The sequence below is a fragment of the Gorilla gorilla genome, chromosome 9 (genome assembly GCF_029281585.2).
Source record: "Gorilla gorilla gorilla isolate KB3781 chromosome 9, NHGRI_mGorGor1-v2.1_pri, whole genome shotgun sequence".
In the NCBI taxonomy this organism is placed as follows: Eukaryota; Metazoa; Chordata; class Mammalia; order Primates; family Hominidae; genus Gorilla; species Gorilla gorilla.
In genome coordinates this window covers 76,280,613-76,294,042 of record NC_073233.2, presented here as the reverse complement: position 1 = coordinate 76,294,042, position 13,430 = coordinate 76,280,613, and the positions used below count along the sequence as shown (strand labels likewise).

The 13,430-nt window shown below is 55.0% G+C and overlaps 1 protein-coding gene across 1 annotated transcript in view; it reads right to left on the bottom strand.

The window, feature by feature from the left end:
• Positions 1–13,430, bottom strand: part of LRP5 (LDL receptor related protein 5) — a 138,109-nt gene that overhangs the window by 78,768 nt on the left and 45,911 nt on the right. Inside the window, exons 4-5 of the mRNA XM_031016247.3 lie at positions 8,313–8,509; positions 6,576–6,707 (exon numbers count right to left, since the gene is read on the bottom strand). Coding sequence (XP_030872107.1) covers positions 6,576–6,707; positions 8,313–8,509 — 329 coding nt within the window. The remainder of the gene's footprint in view (positions 1–6,575; positions 6,708–8,312; positions 8,510–13,430) is intronic.

The following is a 13,430-nucleotide window of genomic DNA, read 5'->3' as shown; positions in this document are numbered from 1 at the left end:
CTCATCACCACGGTCCTGGGTCTGCCTGACACTGCACTTTCTCAACACCACTCCTTGGCCGGCTCCCAACTACAAACCAAGCCATGTCTTCCATCCTGAATCCTCTTGGCCTAAACATCACTCCCAAGGCCTCCATCGGAAACAGGCACAAGTCCCACCAGCACAGCCTCCTTCGTTACCTGCATTTCTGCTAGCCCAGGGCCAGCTCCGGAGCCCTCACCACAGGGCCTCTATCCTTCACCCCCGGACACTGGACCTCACCAACCCATAGCCTGGAGGAGATCCCTGTGTGACCCCAGGGCCTCCTCTGCCCAACTCTGAATTTCACTGCCCAACGTGACACCTCAGAAGGCTCTCTGGGCACTGGCAGCCCTCCACGGGCACCGCTCCTTCCGGCCAGCTCTGACATCCCGGCTGGTGAGGTGCCCTGCACGAGGCCTCTGCCCACCGGGACCTCAGAGCCGTGCTGTCAGCTGCAACAAGTGACAGAATTTCACGTTTTCTTCACGTTGCCCCTGGGTGAGCAGCTTCTATCTCCAGGTGGTTTTCGGTCGAGGCGAGGCGTCCCGTCAGCAGCCAGGCTGCACAGCTAATTCATGCCTGCCGGGCACACGGCCGCAACACCAATGGGCACCTGCAGCCTGGAAAGCCACAGAGGAACCGAGAACAGCGACTGTGCTCAGGTGACAGGACTGTGGTCTTTTAACAGAACATTTTCCTTTAACGTGATATTTTACGGCAAGGAATGAAACCTGGAGGGCAGGACATTTGGATACTAAAGCCCCAGGCTGCCTTGTGGTCTGCTTTGTGAAGTCTGAAGCCCGCGCCCCATTCTGGCCCCGCTCACAGGTCCGTCTCTGACTCACCAACTTCAATGCCAGGCGGTGCCTGTCCTCCAACCAGAACATGACTTCCTTAAGGACAAAGCCGTTTCTCGCCCATCCCCATCTCCCTCTGGATTAAGAAATATGGAAAGATCTTCTAGAACCACCTCAAATTTGCAGAGAGCCACCCTGGTGACAAACCCTTGAAATGCTTCTAAGAAAAGTTTAGGTTTCTTCTCAACTCTAAAACCTCTAGAAAACTCTATTTCCACACCAGCTGCCCTGGAACACTTCAGCTTCAAAAGGGCCCAGGGCAGGGAGACGGAGGAGCCAGCATCCACACCCAGCACCAGCCGGTTAATTAACGGGAAGCGGGTGGGGCCCATCTCCAGGCAGCTCTGAGGTCAGACTGGGGAACCATGCTTACAAAAAAAAGTGAACTGAAACGCTCATGTCCTCATGCAAAACCAGACTCCCAGTTGCATCTTTCTGTCTCATCGAGGAGCTTTTTCCTCCCTTTGACAGAACACCCTACACACAGCATCTGGAACCAAAGCAGAAAGATTCAGGCTCAGAGTAAAACAGTCCCCACACTGGCTGCATGTGGACGTTCCCGGCCCAGAGTCTCGCCCAAGCAGGGCCTCTAAATGACACAAAATGTTTTTCTCCTGCGTGCCAGTCATGCTCCAACTGAGTTATGTGTAAAAGTGCCTCTCACGGCTGAGGGCAAAAACAGTTCCCACAAGACTAGAGAAAGGGGACCCCTGACGGCTGAGTCTCTAGGGAGCGTGGAGCTGCGTGCTCAGCCCTGCGGCCCTGACGGCTCCGGAATGGAAAAGCTATCCAACAGGAAGGGCAGGGCTTGCTGCTAATCCAGCGGTCCAACCCCACAGGTGTCTGTGGTGTCAGCTCCATGCCACAGAGCCCAGGGCTGGGGCCAGAGCCACCAGGCCCCCTGCCAGCCTGCAGGGGCCTCCTCCTCTGGGTAGCCTAACCACCCCCTGTGAGCGCAGGCAGCCTCCTCTAATCACCACAGGGCCCGTCCCCCCCCCCCCCCACCCACCCCCTTGCAGGAAAATGAGCCCTGAGGACTCCCCAGGGCTGCTCTGGGCCTGGACATGGAGACTGGGAATGACATTTGCAGAAGGAGCGCAATGCCCTTGAAGGGCTCAGCCACGAGCAGCCAGTCCCCAGGGCTCAGAAGGCCCAGCTGTCAGAACCCTGGGAGCCAGCAAAGAGCCAGGGGCTCCACCTAAGTCTATAGCCCCTGCCTCTTCTGGTTGGGAAAGAAATCAACGCCCCTTTACTGGCTCCCACTGACAGCCCACTCCCCCAGGTATGGGAGGATTCTGGGACGATGCAGGCAAACCTGGACCCTGAGTGAACCTGCCCCAGCTCTCACGGGCCTGGCACCAGCCACAGCACCTAAGGCGCCGGTCATGGTGACAACATGACGGTGATAAGGGCATGGACAGTGGACATGGCAGCTGGACACTGGGCACCCACTGGATGCCAGGCACCCGGCACAGCACCGTCACCCCTGGATGAGCAGTGGCCCTTTGCAAGCCAGGGTAGCCTGGGCAAGTTATTTGGGGGTCTCCAAGCTCGTCCAGCTGTGCGACTTCACTGAGCCATGAGTCTGGGATTTTATCAGGGCCCACACCCGTTCCTGGAACTCTGATACGTGAGGGAGCCACACAGGGACCCTTAACAAAAGCTCCCAGGGCAACATGTTCTCTTGTCTCAGTCTCCCAAATAGCTGGGATTACAGGCGCACCACTACCGCCCGGCTAATTTTTGTATTTTTAGTAGAGACAGGGTTTCACCATGTTGGCTACCATGTTGGCCAGGCTGGTCTTGAACCCCTGACCTCAAATGATCCTTCCACTGTTGGGGCAAGGCACCTGACAGGCACGACTGCACGATCTGCTTGTTGGGGGCTGTGTCCATTCCCCACTCCTTCGACAAATGTCCACACCCAGCCTTGCTTTGACACCCCAAGAACAGAGATGGTGACACCTGCTTCCTACATGCCCATTGCTCTCCCAAGGCAGACATCCCCAGCAGATGCAACACAGTGTTTAGGCAGACATCACCAATCGATGGTGGCAACAGACACCAGGCCCTGCTCCCTCTAACTCCAGTGGCCAGGCCCCAAGCCAGCTCTCACCTGCCCACTCCCAACCCACAGCAGCAAGACTCAGAAATGGCAAAAACACAAAGAGAACAGAAACGCCCCATAGCGGGAGGATGGCTAAAAGACATGTCTTGATAAGATATTGTTCAGGCATAGGCCAGGCACAGTGGCTCATGCCTGTGATCCTAGAACTTTGGGAGGCTGAGGTAGGTGGATCACCTGAGGTTAGGAGTTCAAGACCAGCCTAGCCAACATGGTGAAACCCCATCTCTACTAAACATACAAAAATTAGCCAGACATAGTGGCGGGCGCCTGTAATCCCAGCTGCTTGGGAGGCTGAGGCAGGAGAATCGCTTGAACCTGGGAGGTGGAAGCTGCTGTGAGCCACTGTACTCCAACCTGGACAACAGAGCAAGACTCTGTCTCAAAAAAAAAAAAAAAAAAAAAGATATCCTTCACTAAAACTCATGTCTTTGATACATATTTACCTCCTGCAATCGCAAATGCTTCTGCAGTGCATAAAGTGAAATAAATAGCAGGAAGCCTTATGGTTCGATCACCCACACAGACACACAGTCACATACAGGAAAAACGCAGGGAGGGCTGGGGAACAAAAAAACAGAAGATAAAATGTGGAGACAGACACACCAAGAGAGTAAGAGACCACCTCCAGACCTCCCTTCAGCTTCTCAAACACACAGAGCCGGGCCCGTTACAGAATTTGTGGGGACCGCTGCAAAATGGAAGTGCAGACAGCCCCTTACTCAAAAGGTAGGAATTTCAGGTCAACAACAGAGCTCACCTCCTATGACTACGCAGGTCACACAGCCCGTGAAGTCGGTCCCAACACCAGCATGCTCCTGCCTCAAAGCCGCTGCACGTGCTGTTCCTTCTCGCCTTTCCCTCTTTTAGTCCTTCAGATCTCAGGCCTCCTGAGAGAGACCTCTGACCTGCCGGCTCAGGCAGCCACACCCCCAGTACAGGAGTCTCCGGCTCAGCCCCTGCTGTGTTCCGTACCCGATCCAGGTCTGTCCTGACTATGTCCATCTGTGTGCCGGCTTGCTTCCTGACATGGCCCCCACCACACGTGTGCCTCGGGGCAGGGGAACAGGCCCGTCTCATTAAGTGCTTGCTTCTCAGATATTTTCTGGAATATTTGTGGATATTGGGCAACATATATGCTCCACCTTTTTCAGACTAGCCAGGACGAGCTGCATTTTTTTTTTTTTTTTTTTTTTTTGAGACAGGGTCTCACTCTGTTGCCCAGGCTGGAGTGTAGCGGCACGATCTTGGCTCACTGCAACCTCCGCCTCCTAGGCTCAAGCAATTCTCCTGCCTCAGTCTCCCAAGTAGCTGGGATTACAGGCCCGTGCCACTACCGCCCAGCTAATTTTTATATTTTTAGTAGAGATGGAGTTTCACCATGTTGGCCAGGCTGGTCTTGAACTCCTGACCTCAAATGATCCACCTGCCTCGGACTCCCAAATTGTTGGGATTACAGGCGCGAGCCACTGCGCCCGGCCTGAGCTGCCTGTTTTACACCTTTGCCATATTCCGGTGATTCTCTCTCCCCTCCGTCCCCTGGCCCTGACTGTGGTGGCCGCTCCCTGCCGTCATGAGCCCGTATGTCCTCACTCTTTCCCTTTCCGCCAGGACTTCAACCAACACTGCAGAACGCAGGGTCCAGCTCCAGCACTGAGTTCAGCCTCTTCTCACCAACAGACAGGCAGGAAAGAAAACAAACTCTGAGAAGGCCAAGGTTCCTGGGCAGCCAGCAAGCCAAGCATCCTTCTCCACTGAGGCTTGTGCAGCCGAGGCACCCCCTCCTCCAGGGAGCGGGCAGCGTCCTGGGGCAGTCTGCAAGGGAGACCAGCGCCTTGCTTCACCAGGGCCCAGGTATTGGGGCAGCAGCAAACTCATGGCTCTGGGAGCCAGACCCCACCTGCTAGAACCTACTATGCCACCTGCTGTGGGCAACCCCAGGCTGGTGACTTGCCCTGGCCTCCTTTGTAAACAAAGGGCCCATCCAACCTGGTCAAACCACTCCTCCCCTTCAAGGGTCTATAATCCTCCTTTAACCTGCTTGGTCCAAACCCCTGGTGTCGCCAGGTCACTCACGAGGCAGCTCATCTGGACTCCTTCCCTGGGTCCAGTTTCTCTCTCAACATTGCCTTTGAGGCCAAGGTGAACAGTCAACAGCGAAGGGCCCCAGAGGTGATGGAGGAGCGGGTGTCCAAGACACTCACCCTTTCTAATGCACTGACTCCCTCGTGGACTCACTTGTGCCGTCTCCCCCACCCACCCAGCCCCAGAGCCCAGAGTGCAAGCGCCAGAGGCCCGGGATTCTGTCTGCACCGCAGGGTCCCCAGTGCCTCGGAGCAATGCCAGCACGCGGCAAGTGTTCGACAAATGCCTGCTGAATGAGCAAATGGATGGATGAACGAATGAATGAGCAAGCAGATGAATGAATGGGGTGCTGTCCAGAGCCGTGAGGACTAGGCCGCCCAAGTCTCCATTTCTCAAATTCTCCTTCTCCCCACTTGGGAAACAAGATGCTTGGTCGGGGAGACTCTCCAACCATCCCCTGCAGCAGCCGGCACAGCGGACAGACCCTTTGATGAAACAGCCATGTCTTCATTAAAGATGCCCTGCTCTCAGAAAGAGAAAGACAAATACAAACCTGGAAAATCCTCACCAAACGCAGGACCCCTGCCAGGGAGCAGAGAAAAGACCCACACGCCACGGGCACCGCGACCACACACACACCCCAGCTGCTGCACACAAACACAGACCCTAGCCAGCGAGAACAGGGGGACCAGGAAACTGTTCCTAAAGTCAGGACCCCCATGTGCTCAGACAGCAGTGAGAGCAAGGAGACTTCTCCATCCACTGGATGCCAGGAGAGTCCTTCTAGGGGGCCCCACACCGAGACTCTGCCCCTTAGGACAGTTCCTGAGTGTGGAAGCCAGCCCACTTGGAAGCCCCCTGCCCTCCCGAGTCGGACACCGGCACAGGAAGCAGGCCCTGTCCCCCACCACCTTCTGCAAGCTGGGCCCCATCACGCTACAGAAACGGGGAGGACTGGTCCCAGGGATGGCGCTTTCCTGACACCTCTCGTTATCCCCTCGCTTGCCAGGCCCCAGGGTCAGCCCCAGAGGCCAGACTGGCTATCCCAGGCCCGGGAGCATCCCCGAAGGCGAGCTGCATCTTGAACGTGTGTGATTTCCCGAAGGGCCCGCCCCGAACCGACACCTGGAAAGAAAGATCCTCAGCCGGTGCCCCAGAGGAGAAGAGCCATGCCTCACTGCAACACAGTCCCAGGAAGCACCAAGTGCCTGAGGACCAAGGCAGAGAGTAAAAAAGTGGAAAATATCTGGGGCAAAAATAAAACAAAACAAAACAGGATTGACCTCCTGGGCTCAAGCAATCCTCCCAACTCAGCTTCCCGAGTAGCTGGGACCACAGACTTGAATCACCACACCCGCCAAGTGGATCATTTCGAACGGGTTTGCCGAGGTTCCTTCTGGGGCACCCCCGCCGGCCGCAACCCATTCCCGCCAGGCCCCGCCCCACCCGCCCCGTCCCGTCTGCCCCGTCCCGTCCCACTGCCTCACCTGCCTTACACGTCCTGCCGTTGTCCTGCAGCTGCACACCCGTGGGGCAGGCGCATGTGTAGAAAGGCTCCCTTGGGGACAGCAGGCACAGGTGGGAGCAGCCGCCATTGTCCTCCTCACAGCGAGTGTGGACTGGGAAAACCAGGACAGAGTGAGAGAAGGTTCCAGAAGAGGACCGTCACTTGTTTCCGAATGAGTCACATCCTGCCTCCTCGTCCCCCGTGACAGCCTCCAGTGTGTCCCTCTGCCCAAACATCGGCCTCAAGTGGCATCAGGGACCTCCCCGCGGGCACCATTCCACCTGCCTCATCGCTGACCCCGTCCCCATGGGGCCCTCAGCCTGGCCAGACGGCCTGCAATTTCCCCAAAACCAGCCGTGACCTTCCTGGCCACCCTCACACCCAGACGTGACCTGCCCATGGAGTGACATCCTCCCCACCTGCTCCCTCCCACCAAGCTCCTATAACTAGAACACCCTCCCCAGCTCCTCGGGGCCCCCAAAGGACACCCCTCTGCAAAGGCTGCCCCCCACGCTCCAATGGCCGGGGTCAGGACCTGCCTGCGTGGTAGTGACGGGAACCCCAGAGACAACGGGCTCCTGGGCAAAAGGCAAGGCTTGTCTTTGTGCTATGTGTGGACCCAGCAGCTTCCATAGGAACACTGTCCCTCTTGCTGGGATGGCCAAGCTTGTCACTCTCCCAAGCCCTTCTATGACCAACAGCAATTGAACGGAACTCGATAAATGCTTCCAGCACCTCATTCAAACCAGGGGAAAGCTGGGGTGTAGCAGCCCCAAAATACGGATATAACTGGAACAACAAACTCATCAAAATGAACCTCTCCCTCCCTCATGCTGCCCCAAGTGTAGATGTGTTTTGTGACCACGACTTTCTCACCAGGAAACAGCTCCAGAGAGCCCCACCCTCCTGTGTCCTGCTCTGGGAACAGCTGGCACCCCTAGGCCCCACATTTCAATTCAAAGTCCAAACCTTCCATAATGGCCTGGCCAGAAATCTCCATCCCTGGTCCCTGTGGGGGTGGGCCACTGTCCCCAGAGCCGCAGCCCCACTGTCACAGAAGCTGGTGCATTTCCCCATCAGGGACCTCTGTCACAACCCAGCATGGCCCCCAGGCTGAGAACTGCTGACTCTGGGCAGATTATTCATTGATAAATACGCGACTTGCAGGGCCAAGCATGGTGGCTCATACCTGTGACCCCAGCACTTTGGGAGGTCAAGGTGTGAGGATCACTGGAGCCCAGGAGTTTGAGACAAGCCTGGGCAACGTAGCAAAATCTCTCATCTCTATTAAAAATACATACACACACACATATATGTATATATAAATAACCATATATATATACACACATACGTGTATGTGTATATAAATACATATACACACACACACACAGAAACTTCTGGGCCTTGAAAACGAGGCAACCTTCCTTGGAAATCCCCTTGCCACTGCTGAGCCTGAAACAGCCCCCATGAGCTCTGCAGAGGGGTCCTCTGCAGGCCCGTGCCCCCCCAGCCAGCCACACACCTCCCGCCATTGCAGCAGGTACCCCTTTAGAGAGGGGGCCCCCCAGAGCATGGGCTTCTGCAGGGAGGGGTCACCTGCCCCCCACCCCACCCACGCCCGCGCACCCCCACGCCCCCGCGCCCCCACTCCTCTGCCCCGCGCCCCCGCTCCTCCCAGCCCCCGCACCCTCGCCCCCGCGCCCCAGCCGGCACTCACAGAAAGGCTGCCGCTCCTGGCTCAGCACCTGGATGTCCATGGGTGAGTAGAGGGCACTCAGGATCTCCTTCCTCTTCCCCCCAGTGCGCTTGTTGCAGGCATGGATGGAGCGGGTCTGCCAGTCTGTCCAGTACAGAGTGTCCCCGGAGAGCGTAAGGGCAAAGGGGTGCGTCAGGCTGCCCTCCACCACCTTCTGCCTGCAGTCAGGGAAGCAGGGTGGAGGAGCCATCAGGAGGGTCCCCCGACAGTCATTGCTGCTGACCCAATTACTTTCTTTTTTTTTTTTTTTTTGAGACGGAGTCTCGGTCTGTCGCCCAGGCGGGAGTGCAGTGATGTAATCTCAGCTAACTGCAACCTCCTCCTCCTGGGTTCAAGCAATTATCCTGCCTCAACCTCCCGAGTAGCTGGGATTACTGATGCCCACCACCACGCCCAGCTGATTTTTGTATTTTTAGTAGAGACAGGGTTTCATCATGTTGGCAAGGCTGGTCTCGAACTTCTGACCTCAGGTGATCCACCCACCTCAGCCTCTCAAAGCGCTGGGATTACAGGCGTGCGCCACCATGCCAGGCTTCCCATTTGCTTTCAACCAGACAAGTGAGGCCAGGTCAAGAGCCCCAGGAGCTGGCGCCCTCGTACATTTCTCCCGGCGTGCACAGGGCACCTCCCAAACACAGCCTGTGATGGTGACACACGGGTTCCCCCAGGTCAAGTGGCAAAGTCTCCCCCAGGGAAGAAAGGAGGAAGCCATGCCTGGCAAAAAGCACACCTCTCCTGCCCAACGCTTTAACCTCCGTATACAAATCAGGCCACGTGCACTCGCTCCTTCTTACAATGCTCATAATTTATACTTTCAGAGTAAATGAAACTTGGCATCAACCCGAGAAACAGCTATTCTTTTCTAGATGCTTACAGTGCCCAGCAAATGAGGACTCGGGTGTAATGAGATTATGGACGCTGGGAACAGGATCATAATGTGATGTGGTCGGTAATGTGCAGTTTTATTTGCTTAATGACCCTCCCCCCGTGACAGGCTCCCTGAGGGTGGGCCTGGGGGCAGAGGGTCCCCGCCACGTCCCCAGCCCTCAGCACAGCTGCCAGGAGAGGGTGACACTCATGAAGTGGCACAGGGAAGATGGGAGCTGTGGGCTCTGCAGATCCACCACCTCTTCTGTTCATTTTTGTTGATGCTGTTTTTTAAGAAAATTATTGAAGTAAAATTCACAGGACATACGTTTACTTTTTTTTTTTTTTTTTTGGAGATGGGGTCTCACTCTGTCACCCAGGTTGGAGTGCAGTGGTGTGATCTCAGCTCACTGCAACCTCTGCCTCCCAGGTTCAAGCGATTCTCCCACCTCAGCCTCCAGAGTAGCTGGGACCACAGGTGTGCACCACCACGCCCAGCTAATTTTTGGGGGGTATTTTTTTGGTAGAGACAGGGTTTTGCCATGTTGCCCAAGGCTGGTCTTGAAGTCTGAGCTCAGGCGATCCACCCGCCTTGGCCTCTCAAAGTGCTGGGATTACAGGCATAAGCCACCGCACCCAGCCTAAATTTACCACTTTAAAGTGAATAGTGTTACCTAGTGCATTCGCAAGGCGGTGCAGCCTCCACTTCTGTCTAGTTCCAAAGCACTTCCATTGCCCCACAGGCAAACCCCACACCTGTCAGCAGTCACTCCCCAGTCCCCGCCCCCAGCCCTGGCAAACACTTTTGATGGACTTAACTACACACATTCTAAACATCTCATATAAACAGAATCACAATATACAGCCTCTGATGTCTGTCTTCTTTGACTCGGCACCATGTTTTCGAGGTTCATCCAGGCTGTAGCATGTCAGTGCTTCATCCCGTTTTAGGGGTGAACCATATTCCAGTGTGCAGACAAAACCCAATCTGTGCATCCATTCACCCACTGGGGGACCTTTGTGTCATTTCCACCTTCGGCTGTTGTGCACAGTGCTGCTACAGACATTACTATCCATTCACATTTTGTGTGAAGACCTGTTTTCGATTCTTAAGAGTATACAGCTAGGAGCGGAATTGCTGGGTCATACGTAAATCAATGTTTACGTCCTAAGGAATCACCAAACTCTTTTCCACAATGTTGTCTTTTTTGTTTGTTTTCTGAGACAGGGTCTTGCTCTGTCACCCAGGCTGGAGTGCAGTGGCGTGATCATGGCTCACTGCAGCCTCAATCTCCTAAGCTCAATCCATCCTCCTGCCTCAGCCTCCTGAGTAGCTGGGAACACAGGTATGTACCACCATGGCCAGCTAATTTTCTAATTTTATTTTTTTTTTGTTTTTGTTTTTTTGAGACAGAGTCTCGCTCTGTCGCCCAGGCTGGAGTGCAGTGGTGCCATCTCAGCTCACTGCAAGCTCTGCCTCCCGGGTTCACGCCATTCTCCTGCCTCAGCCTCCCGAGTGGCTGGGACTATAGTCACCGGCCACCATGCCTGGCTAATTTTTTTGTATTTTTAGTAGAGATGGGGTTTCACCGTGTTACCCAGGATGGTCTCGATCTCCTAACTTCATGATCCACCTGCCTTGGCCTCCCAAAGTTCTGAGATTACAGGCGTGAGCCACCACGCCCGGCCTTACTTTTAATTTTTAATTTAATTTTTTATTTTATTACTATTATTTTTTTGAGACAGAGTCTCGCTCTGTAGCCCAGGCTGGAGTTCAGTGGCGCGATCGCGGCTCACTGCAAGCTCCGCCTCCCGGGTTCATGCCATTCTCCTGCCTCAGCCTCCCGAGTAGCTGGGACTACAGGTGCCCACCACGATGCCCGGCTAATTTTTTGTATTTTTAGTAGAGACAGCGTTTCACTGTGTTAGCCAGGATGATCTCAATCTCCTGACCTCGTGATCCGCCCGCCTCGGCCTCCCAAAGTGCTGGGATTACAGGCGTGAGCCACCGCGCCCAGCCTTTTTTTTTTTTTTTTTTTTTGAGATAGAGTCTTGCTCTGTCGCCCAGGCTGGAGTGCAGTGGCGGGATCTCAGCTCACTGCAAGCTCCGCCTCCCAGGTTCACGCCATTCTCCTGCCTCAGCCTGCCGAGTAGCTGGGACTACAGGCACCCACCACCACACCTGGCTAATGTTTTGTATTTTTAGTAGAGACGAGGTTTCACCGTGTTAGCCAGGATGGTCTCGATCTCCTGACCTCGTGATCTGCCCGCCTCGGCCTCCCAAAGTGCTGGGATTACACGCGTAAGCCATGGCGCACAGCCCATGTGGCCATTTTTCAGTGAGAGAAGCCAGAGGCCCATCACTCTCAGTTGCTCCCCGGGCCATGCTCTGCCTCAGCCAGAAGCACTGAGGGAAGGTCAGCCTCGGCCCTTGCCCCAGCCACAGTCACAGATAAAGGGGCCTGCACAGGTCTGTGTGGCTCCAGAGCTCGTCCCCCCACACACGACAGTTCCACGTGAATAGCCCCAGGTGCATCATGAAGAGCGATGGCCGCTGCAGAGGCAGAAGAATCCTGCGGGGAAGCAGGTGGAAGAGAGGCTGAGAATAGACCAGACCCTGGGGCTACAGACGCTATGTTCCAACCCTGGCTGGGACTAGCTGTGTGGCTTTGGGCAAATTCACATGCTTCTCTGTGCACAGGGGATCATAATAGCAAACACAGGCTAGGCACAGTGGTTCACACCTGTAATCCCAGTGCTTTGAGAGGCCGAGGTGGACACATGGATTAAGCTCAGGAGTTTGAGACCAGCCTGGGCAACATGGTGAAACCTCGTCTCTACAAAAAAAATACCAAATAAATTAGCCAGGCGTGGTGGTACGTGCCTGTGGTCTCAGCTACTTGGGAGGCTGAGGTGGGAGGAACACTTGAGCCCAAGGAGTCAAGGCTGTGGCCGCGTGTGGTGGCTCACGCCTGTAATCCCAGCACTGTGAGAGGCTCAGGTGGGTGGATCACTTGTGATCAGGAGTTCGAGACCAGCCTGGCCAACATGGTGAAACCCCGTCCCTACTAAAAAAATAACAACAATTTGCCAGGCGTGGTGGCGGGCGCCTGTAATCCCAGCTACTTGGGAGGCTGATGCAGGAGAATCGCTAGAACCTGGGAGGTGGAGGTTGTAGTGAGCCAAGATGGTGCCGCTGCACTCCAGCCTGGGGGACAGAGCAAGACTCCATCTCAAAAAAAAAAAAAAAAAAAAAAAAAAAACAAACAAAAAAAGAGGTCAAGGCTGCAGTGAACCATGATTGTGCCAATGCACTCCAGCCTGGGTGACAAAGTGAGACCCTGCCTCAAAACAATAAAAATATAAATAAAAATAAAACATAATAGCAAACGTTTCATAGAGTTGGTGTGAGCATTAAATGAACTGATAAAGGTCCCTGGAAAACAGTAAGTGCTATGGAAGGATTCGCCGCCGCCACCGCCACCACCATTAGCATGTTTCAACCTCCATCATCTTCACTGTCCCCTGTCACCATCCTTTGACCAGGGCACTCCCAGCTGCAGCCTTTCTATCCTCTCGTCCACCCTTCATAACTGTAAGATCACTCAGCTCCCAAGAACCACAGTCTACAGGGTAACCACATTTCCAAATCTCAAACCAGACCCGCTGGTCTGCACTTCCAGGGACAACAGGATATTTTCAAACCAGCCCAAAAGAGATGTGTGGCACAGCATAAGAGGAACAGGAGAAACTGAGGCCTCTTGCCCTGAGAATGAGCTTGGAAGTGGATGTCCCGGCCTCACTCAAACCTTCAGATGACTGAGGCCCAGCCAGGAGCTTGAGTGTACCCTCAGGTCACACCCTGAGCCAGAACCACCCAGCTAATCCACTCCTCATCGCTGACTCCCTCCCCATAAAAAACCTGTTTGCTGTTTCAGGCTGTTAAGTTGTGGGCTGTTTTGTTACACAGCAATGGATAACTAACACACGAAGCCTGGCAAGTGTGGAGCAAAGCTGCCCATGCCCTCAAGTCTGTTCATGTGGGTGTTGGCCTGTGTTTGCAGAAATCCAGCCACTGAGTCCTCCCATGCAGTCACTACTGCCCTCTGCACAGACACCTGCCACATCCCTGCCTGGGCCAGGAGCTCCACTAGTGCAGGAATGGGGTCTGCCGTCCCAGGAGGATCCCTGACACCTAGCACAGGGCTAGCA